The sequence below is a fragment of the Chelonus insularis genome, unplaced genomic scaffold (assembly GCF_013357705.1).
Source record: "Chelonus insularis isolate UGA/USDA-ARS -01 unplaced genomic scaffold, ASM1335770v1 contig_41_pilon, whole genome shotgun sequence".
Classification (NCBI taxonomy): Eukaryota; Metazoa; Arthropoda; class Insecta; order Hymenoptera; family Braconidae; genus Chelonus; species Chelonus insularis.
Genome location: NW_023276571.1, coordinates 1 through 13958, shown reverse-complemented (window position 1 = coordinate 13958; position 13958 = coordinate 1). Strand labels below are relative to the sequence as shown.

The window sequence follows — 13958 nt, the reverse complement described above, 5'->3', positions numbered from 1 at the left end:
AGCTACTGGAGGACACTGGAGGGAGATGCCAACATCACTGTGTATATCATGTCTCTATCTTTCACTTGTTTCCTATTCTTATCTCATTCTAACCGGCTTTTTTGTGACAATAACAAACGAGTGCCGCCATCTTGCAGAGATATTTATTTTTCAATGGAACACATGATCCCATTTTCTCTTATATTACCGACAGTTGATATTTTTGTCAAGAATTTTATTAATCAAAATTAAATTTATTACAATTAATATAAATATGATTTTTATAAATTTTTTAAATATATTTTAGATTTTTTATAATATTTGTAAAATTATTGAAAGGAATACTTTGGTGAATGTTTTTAATCACAATTTAATTAAAAAGCGGGAATCAGATGATACATACAACGCCATCTATAACTTCCGGATTCCATCTCAAGCACTTCGTCATCGGATCGTGTTCTTTTCCGTGTTATCAAAATGGTAAGGGGGTTAGCCAAAATAATTTTCGATCTACATCCGTATCCATCCGAATATTTTATGATATTCAAGTGAATTATTATAGTGATTAGTGTAAATATTAATATTGTGTAATTTAAAAATGTTTATATTTATTTATAGGGTATTGATATCAACCATAAACACGACCGCAAAGTCCGGCGAACGGAACCAAAATCTCAGGATGTCTACTTACGACTCCTTGTCAAGGTATTTTTAAATTACTTTTTTGCTCAACAATGAAAAAAAAATAATTAACCATAATAAAAATAATTCAATTATATGTAATATTCTATTAAAAAATTGTTCAATCTAAATTAAAAATTGTTCACAAAAGATCAATAAATGTTAGGTTATAATTACGACTCTTGTCAGCGTATGTATTTAGCTATATCTATTTCCCACGTGGATTCATGTCTTCAATGCGAACAGCACTCTGTGTCAGTTTCTAATTAACAATGAGCTGATTCAATTTGAACGTTCGCTATAATAACTCAACTTTCCTATTCTGGTTCTTGGACTCTACCGAGAATCAATTATACTAGTTGAAACATACATCTACTCCAATACCCATTTAATTGAAATAATTATTGAAAACATTTACTATCCGTTAAATTTTTTACCATTAAATGGTTAATATTTAATAAACATTGGATGAATATTTGTATTTAATAATTTAAATAATTTACTTCATTGTAATATTCATTTATAACTGTGACAATATTATTATGATAAAAACTGTATATTAACGAGCATTGGGATTTATGCCAAAGTAAATTAAATAGCTATTATTATATTTAATATTTAATTCAATTATGCTGTTATATTAATTAAGCACGTACTAAATAATTGCCAAAATGGACTTCATAGAATTATGAATTATTAAATGAAATAATTTAAAAGTTATTGTTATAGAGTGTAATAACAGCATGATTTCTCGAGGTGTCTGAATAATAATATAATAAATTTTTTTCAATTGTTTAGCTCTACCGTTTTTTGGCAAGACGTACCAATGCTAAATTCAACAAGATTATCCTCAAACGTCTTTTTATGAGCAAAATAAACCGACCACCAATATCTCTAGCCCGAGTGGTGAGATTCATGAAGAAACCCAACCGAGAGAACTGCATTGCAGTGATTGTTGGTACTGTTACTGATGACGCCAGAATCTTTGAAATTCCAAAGATGACAGTGAGTATCAATTGAACTAAAAAAAAAAAATTTTTATTATAATATTTATTAATTAATTTTTATTCCAAAGGTCTGCGCTCTTCGAGTGACTGAAAAAGCTCGTGGTCGTATTCTCAAAGCTGGAGGTGAAATAATTACTTTTGATCAACTTGCTTTAAGAGCACCAACTGGACGAAAAACAGTTTTAATGCAAGGACGTCGTAATGCTCGTGAAGCTGTAAAACACTTTGGACCAGCACCAGGTGTACCTCACTCGCATACTAAACCTCTTGTGCGCTCAAAGGGAAGGAAATTCGAGAGAGCACGTGGTCTTAGGCGTAGTGGTTACAAGAAGTAGATAAATTGTCTGTGTCCATTTATTTAAAGACATTTAAAGATCTAAAGATTTATTTCTTTTTATTTACATATGTTTTTTTTTCATTCGAAAAAGAAGAGGACTTTTTGGTAAATAAATGTTGACACTGGCATTTAAAAAATTCTTCTTATTTATTTACACTTTTTTTCTACATCAGCTCATTGATTACCTCATTTTCCTGTACTTTGCTTTATGAGCACAAAATTAATCATTGATGTTCAAATCAAGATGAAGTTAGATATTTATTATTGGAGTATTATTTCATTGGCTTACCTGTTCATCAGGTTGTACTGCTTCTGCATTACCACCTTCTGCATCTTCTGCTTTTTCTTCATCATCAGATTGATCATCTACTAGTGTTACATCTGGGAAATATGATTTGGATTCTTCTATCGCAATTTCTGGATTTTCACTGACATGATAAGGACCAATACCAGCAAAGGTAAGAAAAGCTTCAGATCCCACTTTTTTTACGACACAAACAAAAGCCTCATACCTAAAGAAATCATCTTAAATAATTTTTATTTATTTTATAGAATTCTATCAAGTTAAGTTTCATAAGTACCCCGTCTTTTCTTCAACTTTTTCTTCATATTCATCAATGCTGGTGGCAATTAGTTTAGCATCCGGTGGCTTATCTCTTTCAAAAATCCCAAAATGTACAACTTCAGATTCTTGCATTTCCAAGACAACTTTTAATTCACTCTTTCTTGTACTGTCATACTTGAAAACCATGATCGGTGTAGTATCTGTTTTGTCTTCATACTAAAATATTAACAATAATTTATTTTCATAATGGAAAAAAGAAGTTTAATCAAAATATTTTTACCGGAAATGTTGTATCGAGGTATTTTCTGAACATTGCTTTAAATATTATAATTTTATTCATTGAATTTGGTGTGGCCCAAACAACTGGAAAAGTCCAAGACTCTTTACCGGCTAGGATGAATGCTGGTTTATGTCGTTCGGCGAAACTTGGATTAAAAATCAACCAAATAGCATTCGTAATAACTTATAAAAAAATCTTATTATGTAATATACAAGGACAAATAATTGAATTTACCAATCTGGTTGAAGTTCATCTGTTAAAGCAGGAAGTTTAGGTTCATTGAATAACAAATTTAAAAGATGCTTTTCCACTTCAATTTCTTTGACATTGTCACACATTTTTAATCTCATAAATAGACATTTTCCGTCTATCATAATTTCTTGAACATTTTTATCTATTTCCCAACCAGACTGTAACATTCAAAGAATTTTCATTTTTACTTTTTATTTTACAGAATATTGGTCTTGATATTTTAAATTACTTCATTCAAAATTTCCATGATTAATTCTTCGTTTAAATTTTTACGTAATTCCTGTTCTACTGTAAAATTATTTGGAAGAATATTTTCAATTAAATCAATATAAGGTGGACTACTTTTTTTATCCCGTCTATGACCTTCTTCATCTTTAAAGACCCAAGGATATAATATTAAACATGTTTGATCTTTTAAAGATTCTGTAAAATGATTTATTTCAGCTTCGTATCGAGATTTTATCAATGCTTCTTTCTGTGCTTTTTTTGCTGCTTCCTTGGCTAGACGTTCTTCCTCTAGAATCTGTAGACGTTTTTGTTCTTCTGGACTTGGTTCACTTACTGGAATACTAAAACTATTCCGGAGTAATAATAATTAATCATTATTATTAACAAATTATTATCTAAAATAAATCTTACGTACATTGGTGGTTCATTATTTTGAACACGATGAATTTCATCAGTCAGCATTTTCTGAAGCTCTGGGCAGTATGCACCGAACATTAAGTTTACCATTTTACTATCCTAAACCATTATTTAGAGAATAATTTTAGAATAATAATTAATTAAATAAATAAATTGTAGAATATTTACTTGAATGAACATCCATGTAGGTTCACTTTTGCCTCTGAATCGTGCAAGATCAGCAATATTATCACATTTAGCCTGAAATCATCAGTTATTTGTTTAATATAAAAATATTTATATAATTTTTTTGTTATTTACATTAGATAAAGTGTATTACCGTTGCATACACAAGTAAATCTCCTCCAATTTCCATTTTAATCTTCTTCAAAATACTCACCATCCCAGTACACGGTCCACTCCAATCTGAATAGACATCCACAACTACAAAAACATCATGATAAAGTCTAGTGTTTTAACATTGAAAATAATTCTTAATTCATAGCAATACCTAGAAGACCTTTTTTCTCCAAAAATTTAGCCCATTCTTCATCATTATTAACTTCAATCTGCAAAGCTGCTGGAACATTTTTCTTCGCCATTCTTCTACCCTTATTAATACCAGCCTGAAAAAATTAAAACAATGATTAACATCAATCAACATCCTGAATAATCAAAGTTACCTTCTTTTTAGCCAACATTTTGATTGCAAAATGTTGCAAGTATTAATTAATAGATAAATTTTATGATAACAAATGATTAAGTAAGAAGAAAAGAATTAAAAGAGTGCGTTCACTTTGATGTACAAAAGCAAACTGCGGAATTGTCACGGAATTTATAGCGGTTTTAGTGAAGCTTTTAGCGTGCTTTGAGTTCTTAGGATGGTGGAGACATAGAGCAAGGCACGCGACGTCGCATAGATAAATATTAGTCTTTCTTTGTTATTTCTGTTTCTCCCTGTGTATTACACGAGACCAAACACGCCAGGATAATTATAGTAGACTTGGAAGGAGTTTGAATAAGACGAAGGTGAACATATGTTTCTACCTCTTTTATTTCTCTTAGCTTATCACAATCAAACTATTCTAAATGATATTTATTTTATATTTATTACGTAGCCTTCTCATCAAACTATTTTCTTTCATACTCATCTATGATTTAGCTTCAATAAATTGCCAAAGACTATGTGTTTTAATATGCTTTAAATATAAACCATTTTTCAAATTAATAATTATCAATAATTATTCAATATCTTACATTTAAAACCTTCAATAAATAATGTTAAATAATAATCGGCATTGAAAAACTTTTTTTTAGTTTCTTTTATACATAAAAATATTTTTTCTTAGAATAGTCAAGTTATTTTTTTCCTGTTGTTCGTAATGGTTAATTATGAAACAATAAACGCTCAGTTACCTTTTAAATAGTTTTGTTGAGAGTTCAAGCAAAGTTTTAATTTATCTTCGTCAAAAGAAACGTGGTAATTATCATTCATAAATTTTTTGTAGCATGAAACCAGTAGTTAAAGTCCTGAAACAAAAGATGTTTATAAATAATGATATATTTTTTTATTTGTTACATCTAGGACAAAATTGAGTTTGATACATTTTATCTAAAAATGACTTTACATATGCACATAATCATTTATATTGTAATAACTAGTTAATATTATAGGATCAATAGATGCTCATTATAGAGGTTGATCTTGGATGCACGCCACAATATTCGTGATACTTGCATGGGGACTTCTAATTTATGCAGACAATATAAGTGATCGCAATTAAATTTATTGTCATTGTCGTATTTCAATGATATTTCATAATAAATGAGCTGTCTGAATATATCGATAATTTCTAAAAATGTATCAAAACTGGATGATAAATTATCCCTAATATTAGTAATCAAAGATTACAAATAGGTTAGATCTTACGTGTCAGAAGGAAATAAAATTTTTTTTCTGCTCTTTTGCTGTTTTTTTTTTCTTTGAAAAATTGAAACACTTTTACACTAGATTTTAAGCAATTACCCACTTGTGTGGAGCAGAAACATCGTTGCGTTGCCGGGGATACAACCCTGCTGATCAAAGTATTTATGAATGTCGATTTGTCAATAATACTTTTTAAAAATAATACAGAAATAATAAGATATTATATTTTATAAATTTTAAAACACTTGATAAGCATGGATTATCATGAATATCCATTGTAAGTAAAATTTTATTCAACCATAACCTTCGAATGAGAAATAAAAATTACAATACCTGCATCATAATTGATATTGATGACAATTTAATGACAAAAATATCAACAATTCATTATAAATAAATAATGCAATGATACAGGTTTATAAAAAGTTTCACATTATATCTTTTATATGCATCAGTTACAGGGAATGTATTAATACTTTTCTCAACATTTAAATTTTTTGGATAATGGTGTCATAAAAATTGTTTATACTTTATTAAAATATTCTTTACAAGAGAATTTTATTGATACTTGATGAGATTTATCTAAATTTATTCAATTTTGAACATGACTCTCGTTCAACCGCATCGGTAAAACAGAAATAGAAAGTAGGTAAGATAGTATTCTTTGATCTCTGTCATACTAAATATGATGGTTAAGTACATAGTTTGCAAAAAAATACATCATTGTTATTCTCAATCTTTCTTTCTCTATTACATATTTGTTGTATAGTTGTTTTTGATACATATCTATCTAAAGATATACTCATGAGTGACTAAAAAAATCACCTTAGAGAATTGTCGCGCAACAACAGTCTCGACTTTCCTCAGTTTGACTTCAAGCGTTGATATATTTTATAATAAATTTATAAGTTTATACATTAAATAAATGTAAATGTAAATATAAAAATGTCTACTGGAAAATTTAGTACACAAGATAAAAAAGATTTAGATAAATTTATGAAGTTTTTAGCATTAAAAGCAGCACAAATAATTGTTCAGTCAAGATCTGGAGAGAAGGTTATAACAAAATGTAAACCAGATTCTTCAGGAACAGATTGGGTAAGTGGACTTTAAATAATAGACACAAAGATTAAAATGTTTTATGACTTATAATATTTTCTATCAAATTTTATATAATTCCCTTTCTTGATATTCAAAATTATGTTGTCTAAAACTTCGGAAATGACAACTGAATGTTGACATTGATCTTATCATATCTTACCATATGATTGAAGATGAATCTACCATCAACAAGTACTATATTGCTTAAATGCCATTAAAATCTCTTATTTTTACCAATTTCAATCATTAATATGAACTAATTTTTATCAATAGCATTAATGTACTATTTTTCCAAATAATTTTATTCTAAAAATATTTTACAGTTCAACTTAGCTGTTCACGATTTACCTGAAGTATTAACAGAAGCAAAGAAAGTATTATGTGGAGACATAATAAGCTCTCCTATGCCTCTATGCATAGAAATATCTTTACGGACGGTTGAAGGCGATACGATGGTATTAGAAACGTGGAGTCTAGGAGTTTTGACTGAACAAAGTGATCCTTCTGTTAGAGTAACTCATACTGTTTACAACAGAATGGGAATATTACTTAAATCATTAGTTACTATTTCAAGAATGATTCCAGCTTATAAATTAAGTCGTAGACAAGGGCCTGATGCATATGTGATTTGTTATAGAATATATATGGGTGAACCACAGTTACATACATTAGGTACGTTATTTTTAATTATATCATTTCTTTTGCTACATCATAAGATGTTTAAAAGTTAAAAGAAGCAATTAATGATCCATTTTCATAGTTTATTTTCATTTAAATTTCAAATTTGGTTGATTTTAATTTCAGGAGAAAATTATAAGCACATACGAGTAGGTCAATTATGTACACCTGTTGGAACTGTACATTCTTCGGTGTGCTATCGAACTAAAATGACCATTTCCCCAACACAGACAAGTCATGATACTATCATGCTGAAAAGTGATCATTTCTATTCAGATTTTAGCCCTAGACTTGCTAGATACCAACATAGGTTCGTATTTTCAACATTAAAGCTAGACTTACTTTGAGTTTATTGTCTACTACTAATGGCAGTGGAAGCTATTTAAAAAATGTCATTCGATAGAGAATAAATAATTATTTTCTATTATAGCCTTCTAATGGCCATGAACCATGACAAACCTAGTGATAATTCGATGACAGTTTTATTTTAAGTTAATCTCATTGAGACATCAGTAAAATTTTTCTTAATAGTAATCTTGCGCAGCATGAACGTTATTTTAATACCACAATTATCGGATATATTTATAAATTAATTGAGAAATTGGTAGTTTTTTAAGTGATTAAAAATTATAAGATAATCATGGTTAAACTTAGTTTTAAAGTAAGGAAGAATATTTGTTTTAATTTAAAATTGACATGTAAAACTGACAAAGTTTTTAATTTTTTCAGTGAAGAAATATCAAAGTCATTAAGTGATACTATTAAAGTAGGAGCTTTTGTTGTAAATAAGCAGAAAGTTGTAAAAGAAGAAGACTTAGTGATTCCAGATGTTCCTTTTAGTTCATTACTAACACCAAAACAGACTCTTTTACCATTGAGCATCCCGTATGAAATACAGTACTCTTCATTACAACAATATCCATCTTCAAATATGGCACCAGTTCTCGGGGTTTCATTGAATGGTGTTGGTATATCATCTGATGCTAATAATGGAAATAATAAGTGTCCAGTAGACATTGCTACATTTAAATGTAACTCCAAAAGTGAATCAAGAAGGAGTAGTTGTTCGGTAACAAGTGCTAACGATGATTTTATCATGGTCGATTTGGTAATTATTTATATTATACATTTATATTTGAACAATTTTATAAAATATCAAGCTTCTGAAAGTTTTAGAATATTTATACAAATTTAGATTTCTTTAAAAATGACGTATTTTGGTGCTAAGTTTTTATCGAAAGATTTTCAGTGCTGATTTTTTATAAAATTATCGACATATATATTTGTGTAAATTACTTAAATTAATTTTTTATATAGAAAACCCCATTTGCTGGAACAAATTCAAACAGTGACTTAGGTGCTTTTTATCGAGAGTGTCAAAGTGCACCACCGTTACAAGCATTTAATGAAGAGAAAACGTTAGCTGAACAAGTTGGTGATCTTACAAAACAATTAGAAACATTTGAACTTAATATACAAAAATATGGAGATATACTTTCTACGTTATGTCATGCTGAAAATAATAATTAGTTAATTTATATTTATTAAATATTTTATTTATCACTCGAAAATTATAATTTGTGATAGAAAATGTAATTAAATATTATCACAAAGATGTTATTGTTTTTTAAATAAACAACTTTATCCTTAGGTAAAAAATTTATTATGATAATTAGGAATGATTCTAAAAAATATTTTAATAATTATTTTCTATCATTTGTAAAGAAAGAAGCGTTTTCTTTTTTTTTTGGTCTTATATGCGCAGAGAAAATTAATGTAGGTCATGTCTGCGCAGATGAGGCAATTTAGAAGATTGAAAAAAATAATACCACAGTCGGTAAAAATATTCGCAAGTTAGAAACAGCCTTTAGAAAACGTGGGCTACATACAATACTTCGTGAACAGCTGCTTACAAATCACATGTTCAACTATCATCAGTGATGTTACGATAATAAGTCATTAATGTGTTTCTGAAGTTCAATTTTGAAAATAAAAATATATACAATGAGACGTGCACGAATTATAGCAACAGCTAATATTCCAGTTAGACGTAAATTTCAATTAGAAAATGCTAAAAAATTAGAGCAATCTGCCAATGATGAAAATAAGAAGAATGATGATAAAGGAGTTGATAAAGATCCAGTTAATGAAGAAATAATAAAGCAATCTGAATCGACAAATATTCAAATAATTGATGAACAAGTCAAAAATACTACTGAAAAAGAAAAAACATGTGACTCTCAAAAAGCAGAACCAGTAATCACGTTTGTCAATCTCGATCCATCTGTTCCAGCTGAAGCAAAAAAGCCAAAAGTAATTGAAAATGTTGAAGTAAAACCACCAACATCAACTACTGAAATATCAAGTTCTCCATCAAAAGCAATAACAAGCCGAGTTTGTTTTATGAGGCCAGTTCCTCGATTAGATGGACATGGAAGAATTAGAAGAAATAGCATTCAAGGGAGTGGAGCAAGTGCAAGTGAATCTGAAGATGACACACGTCGAAATACAAATTCAACAAATCATCTTAAAACATCAGACAATTCATCACAAAATGGTGTTGACAATGAAACTAATAGTAATAATATTAATAATAATGTTTCTAATAATTCAAGTGGTGCAAATTCCAAAATTATTATGAAACAAAAACGAAAAATGGTTATATCTGAGTCAACTAGAAAATTAGCAGAAGCAAGAAGAGAATTTCAGCTGAAGCATGAAAATAAGCAGCCAGATAGAACAAAGCTAACAATGTATGATTTAATTTATTACAATCCTGCTTCAAATCCTATGAAAAAAACGGGTGATTCTCCGATAAATAACACTGTACCAGAAACGTAAGACTAAACAATTATTCTTTAGCTTGTTTAATTTAGGTGATTAGCGATTAACTACTTTATAACCTTTTTTTCAGGAATACTGATGAACAAACTGAAGAAGAAGTAGATGATCCAACAGAAACTGCAATGCCTGTACCTCAAGTTAAAGTAGGTCCTGATGGTCAGTTAATTATAGACGAGCAAAGTCTTGTCATTGAAAGAACTGGAGTAAAGAAAAATCGAGAAGCTCTAGCAAAACGCCAGGCTATTGTTGACGATGATGGCAGTTTTGGTGGAGGGTTTTATAAAAAAAGAAAGAGAGTTAAAGAATGGCCCAAATGGGAAACAATTAAATTTTATAAAGCATTAAGTACAATTGGTACTGATTTTTTACTCATGCAAAGTTTATTTACAAATCGATCTCGGCAAGAAATAAAAATGAAATTTAAAAAAGAAGAAAAATTAAATAGAAAACTTGTTGAAAAGGCTTTAAGTAGTAAATTAGATTTCGATGTTGATACTTTAAAGCAAGATTTGGAGACGTTTGAAAAATTTGAAGAAAGTTTAGAAAAATCTCCACCTGTGATTGAAGAAAAAGTCATTAAAAGACGTAGATTATTTCGTAGAATGGCAGTTACTAGCCTCGGTGATGCTGGTAAACCTTCAGAAACTGATGAAAAAATTGAAAAAGAAGTAAAAAAACTGCCTAGAAAACGAAAAAATTTTAGTAAAGAAAAAGTGTCAAAAACATCAAAAATGTCGGTGTTATCTTCAGGTGAATCTGATTGTGATGCATGTGATGATACAGATAGTGATAGTGGTACAGAAGTCTATCGACCACGACCAACTCGTTCTGGAAGAACTCCCAAATCAAAAACTAAAAATCGAGCAAAGCAGATTCTTGATAGTGTTTTTAAAGATAATAAACCAAAAAAGAAAATTATGAAAGAAAGTACAACGAATAACGCAAGTGTAGAATTATTTGAAACAAACGAAAGTCAATCGATAGAGACTGAAAATGACCAAGCAATGATTATAGAAAGTATTGGAACTTCAGTGCCCGACATTAGTTCCGTAGAACCAGGATCATTGGTGATAGTGTCAAATGAGTCAGCGGAAGAACCTGGAAAAACAGTTGTTCAAGTTTATATGGTCGAGTCAAATATTGAAGAAATAGGAAACACTTTTTCAAAAACTCTTAATCCAGTGAATGAGATTGAATCAGAGTTAATACCGACTGTTACAGAAGAGTTAACCACAACTTCGACTCTTGATAATTATGAGAAGTAGACTGAAATATTTATCATAAAATTAGTATAGCAATTAGTAATGAATTTTCATCTTTATATGTTTTTTTAGTTATTGACAAAGTTTAATACGTAAGTTTCTTGTATAATATTCTTGAAATATTAATTGATATATTATATATCAAAAAAATACTTCAAATGTAAGTAAGTCGCTTTAATTATTACACATTTAATAAATGAGTTTTAAAAAAAATTTAATACTTATTTAATTACAAATAATTTATTAATGAAAATAGATTTAATAATTATTTATATTATTTACAAACAGAGTTTGCTATCAGTATTATCATTTAAATAAAATTTACAAGAGATCAGAAATGAGATTATAGATAACGAATTAAATATCTTATTTCATTATAAATTTTAATCATTCAGATAATTAGAATACTATGTCTTCTACATGTTCTGTAGATATTTTCATCATATAAAATATTTTTTACCTTCAGTTTATTATATTTTGTACTCTTTTGGTATATTTTACCAATTACTTGATTTTCAATTAGATTCTTTAGATTATAAAAATTATTTTAATTGTTCATCAAATAACAATTAAATATGGTTTATACTTTTTAATAATAGGATAAAATAATTTATTATTATCATATTCTTATCGTTATCATCACTTTCATGTGCTACGTGTCACCCCTGAAGCTTTTTCTATGAGAATCTAGGTTGTTTATACACTGAAGAAACACTAATAAAAAAAGGAAATTGTAGGGCGAATTAGGAGAAAGAAGGAGGGGTCGTGGACTATTTTGGTGGAGGCTGACCTCGATCATAAAACACAGCGACGCAAGAAAGACAAAGAACGAAACCGAAGCGAGACTAGTCTTCACGGAGCGAGTAGAGAGATTCTTTGACATAACAGGGACCAGTTGTAAGACTCAATGCAGGATAAGGACGTAGGACTAAGTTAAGAAAAAAATAATCCTTAGTGTAGGGCAAGTTGCAAACACGTGAATGTGGAATGACACTTCCCGGCGAAAGGTCCGAGACCGCGAATGCGAGGATAGGGGGGGGATCAAGCGGCGTAGCAGGCCAACATAGGCGTAGAAGGAGGGCGGGCACATTACCGGCACAGTGGGGAGGAGACGGCCAAATAGTAGGTGCACGAGGAACCGCAGCAGTGATGAAGAGGGTAAGGTACAGGGGACAAGCGGAACAGGAATGGGTGCGAGGTCCGACGCGAGGGGGGTTAGCAGGGAGGGCCGGCAGTGTAAGGGTGTGGTGAAAACGTAGTTGTCAGCGTTGAGAAAGAGTGCAAGCGAAACTTGGGGGGATTTGAGAGTGGTAATGACATTACTGAAACACACTGAGTGGGCCTATTATTGTAAACTCATAGGTTTAAGTTACCCCCGCAGTCGCCTTCACCAATGATGGGACCACTTCATCGCGCCGGAAGTATGGTTGCGATACGGAAAGTTCCTTTTATTTATCCATTTAAGATTGTGTTGTATATATAAAAAGATACATCTTGTTTGGCTAGTATATTCGACAAGGGTCATAGGAGGGGCAATATAATCTTTTAATATGCAAAAACGTTAGAACCTAAAATTTTTATAAAATTTTATCTACAAAAAAAATTATTTCCAGAATTATAATTTTTGTTAAACATAATTAGTGAATGATTTATTGGTTATCTTCATCATTGATTCGTTGATGACATGGAATATTACATGATGGATGACCTACTAAAAGAATTGAGAACCAATGGCAAATCCTCAAAAAATGATCGTATTCGAGTGTGTGTTGGAAATTGAAAGTAAATTCAAAGAAGGGAATGCAGGTGCGGCCGAGGGGGTTCGCTGATGACACCGGGTGAAAAGAAAATGTCAAGCGCCCAAATCGTTGAGTTTCACAAGTTGTCAATTGTCTATAATGAAGTTTTCTGTAAATGGGCTTATTTTTGGGGCTTACTGGCATAGTTTCGTCTTGTAGCATATTTTCCTTATTTTCTATTCTGATTTTCGCTTAGAAACTAGCATACGGCTTGAAATAATTAGTAGTAAGGAGAAAACCCGAGTCGGGTGGGTGAAAGGGTGACTGGAGCGTGGTCGATGAAGAATAGAAGCGAAATGTAAGGTTATAATAACTAATAATTTTATCTAACTAAACACAAAAACATTATTACAGGTCTTCCATACATATCGGTTGGTACGGAATAAAAAAATATTACACAAAGTCCAATGACAATTTGATTTTTTTTTGGAGTACTATTGTAGTAGTGTATTACAGACCAGTTGTCTAAATTATTCATTCTTTTTAGAACCTAAAAGCTCATCTTTCCCTTCCAGAATTACATAACTGGGACTCATACGTTCCTGCAGCATGGCTTGATCAACGTCACCTATTATCTGATTGGAACGTCATTATGATATTTCACTATTCCATATCAGTGAAA

General features: G+C 30.1%; 4 protein-coding genes across 6 annotated transcripts; 3 read left to right on the top strand and 1 right to left on the bottom strand.

Moving 5' to 3' along the window:
* The first annotated feature begins 347 nt into the window (after positions 1–347).
* Positions 348–2141, top strand: RpL18 (ribosomal protein L18). The gene is made up of 4 exons (XM_035087797.1): positions 348–459; positions 598–684; positions 1459–1665; positions 1736–2141. Exons 1-4 carry the CDS (start codon positions 457–459, stop codon positions 2000–2002), a joined length of 564 nt encoding a protein of 187 aa, XP_034943688.1. The 5' UTR covers positions 348–456; the 3' UTR covers positions 2003–2141.
* A 3-nt stretch (positions 2142–2144) lies between these two features.
* On the bottom strand, positions 2145–6164 carry LOC118069587 (thioredoxin domain-containing protein 3-like). 3 transcript variants are annotated; one of them, XM_035087794.1, is made up of 13 exons: positions 5986–6164; positions 5656–5801; positions 5142–5255; positions 4237–4351; positions 4066–4169; positions 3915–3986; positions 3745–3845; positions 3331–3676; positions 3084–3259; positions 2850–2994; positions 2586–2785; positions 2294–2516; positions 2145–2208 (listed from the first exon to the last, which is right to left on the bottom strand). In XM_035087794.1, exons 4-13 carry the CDS (start codon positions 4325–4327, stop codon positions 2191–2193), a joined length of 1476 nt encoding a protein of 491 aa, XP_034943685.1. In that variant the 5' UTR covers positions 4328–4351; positions 5142–5255; positions 5656–5801; positions 5986–6164; the 3' UTR covers positions 2145–2190. The 3 variants fall into 3 exon arrangements, with proteins under 3 accessions (XP_034943685.1, XP_034943684.1, XP_034943686.1); XM_035087793.1 differs by lacking the exons at positions 5142–5255; positions 5656–5801; positions 5986–6164 and adding an exon at positions 4409–4514; XM_035087795.1 differs by lacking the exons at positions 2145–2208; positions 5142–5255; positions 5656–5801; positions 5986–6164 and adding an exon at positions 4409–4514 and having other exon boundaries at positions 2393–2529.
* Positions 6165–6320: 156 nt separating this feature from the next.
* Positions 6321–9046, top strand: Atg13 (Autophagy-related 13). The gene is made up of 5 exons (XM_035087734.1): positions 6321–6750; positions 7077–7425; positions 7558–7741; positions 8161–8539; positions 8749–9046. Exons 1-5 carry the CDS (start codon positions 6598–6600, stop codon positions 8959–8961), a joined length of 1278 nt encoding a protein of 425 aa, XP_034943625.1. The 5' UTR covers positions 6321–6597; the 3' UTR covers positions 8962–9046.
* Positions 9047–9335: 289 nt separating this feature from the next.
* Bdp1 (transcription factor TFIIIB component B'' homolog Bdp1) lies at positions 9336–11705 on the top strand. Its single transcript, XM_035087849.1, has 2 exons — positions 9336–10268; positions 10346–11705. The coding sequence occupies exons 1-2, from the start codon at positions 9436–9438 to the stop codon at positions 11538–11540; spliced, it is 2028 nt and encodes a 675-aa protein (XP_034943740.1). The 5' UTR covers positions 9336–9435; the 3' UTR covers positions 11541–11705.
* Positions 11706–13958: the final 2253 nt, after the last annotated feature.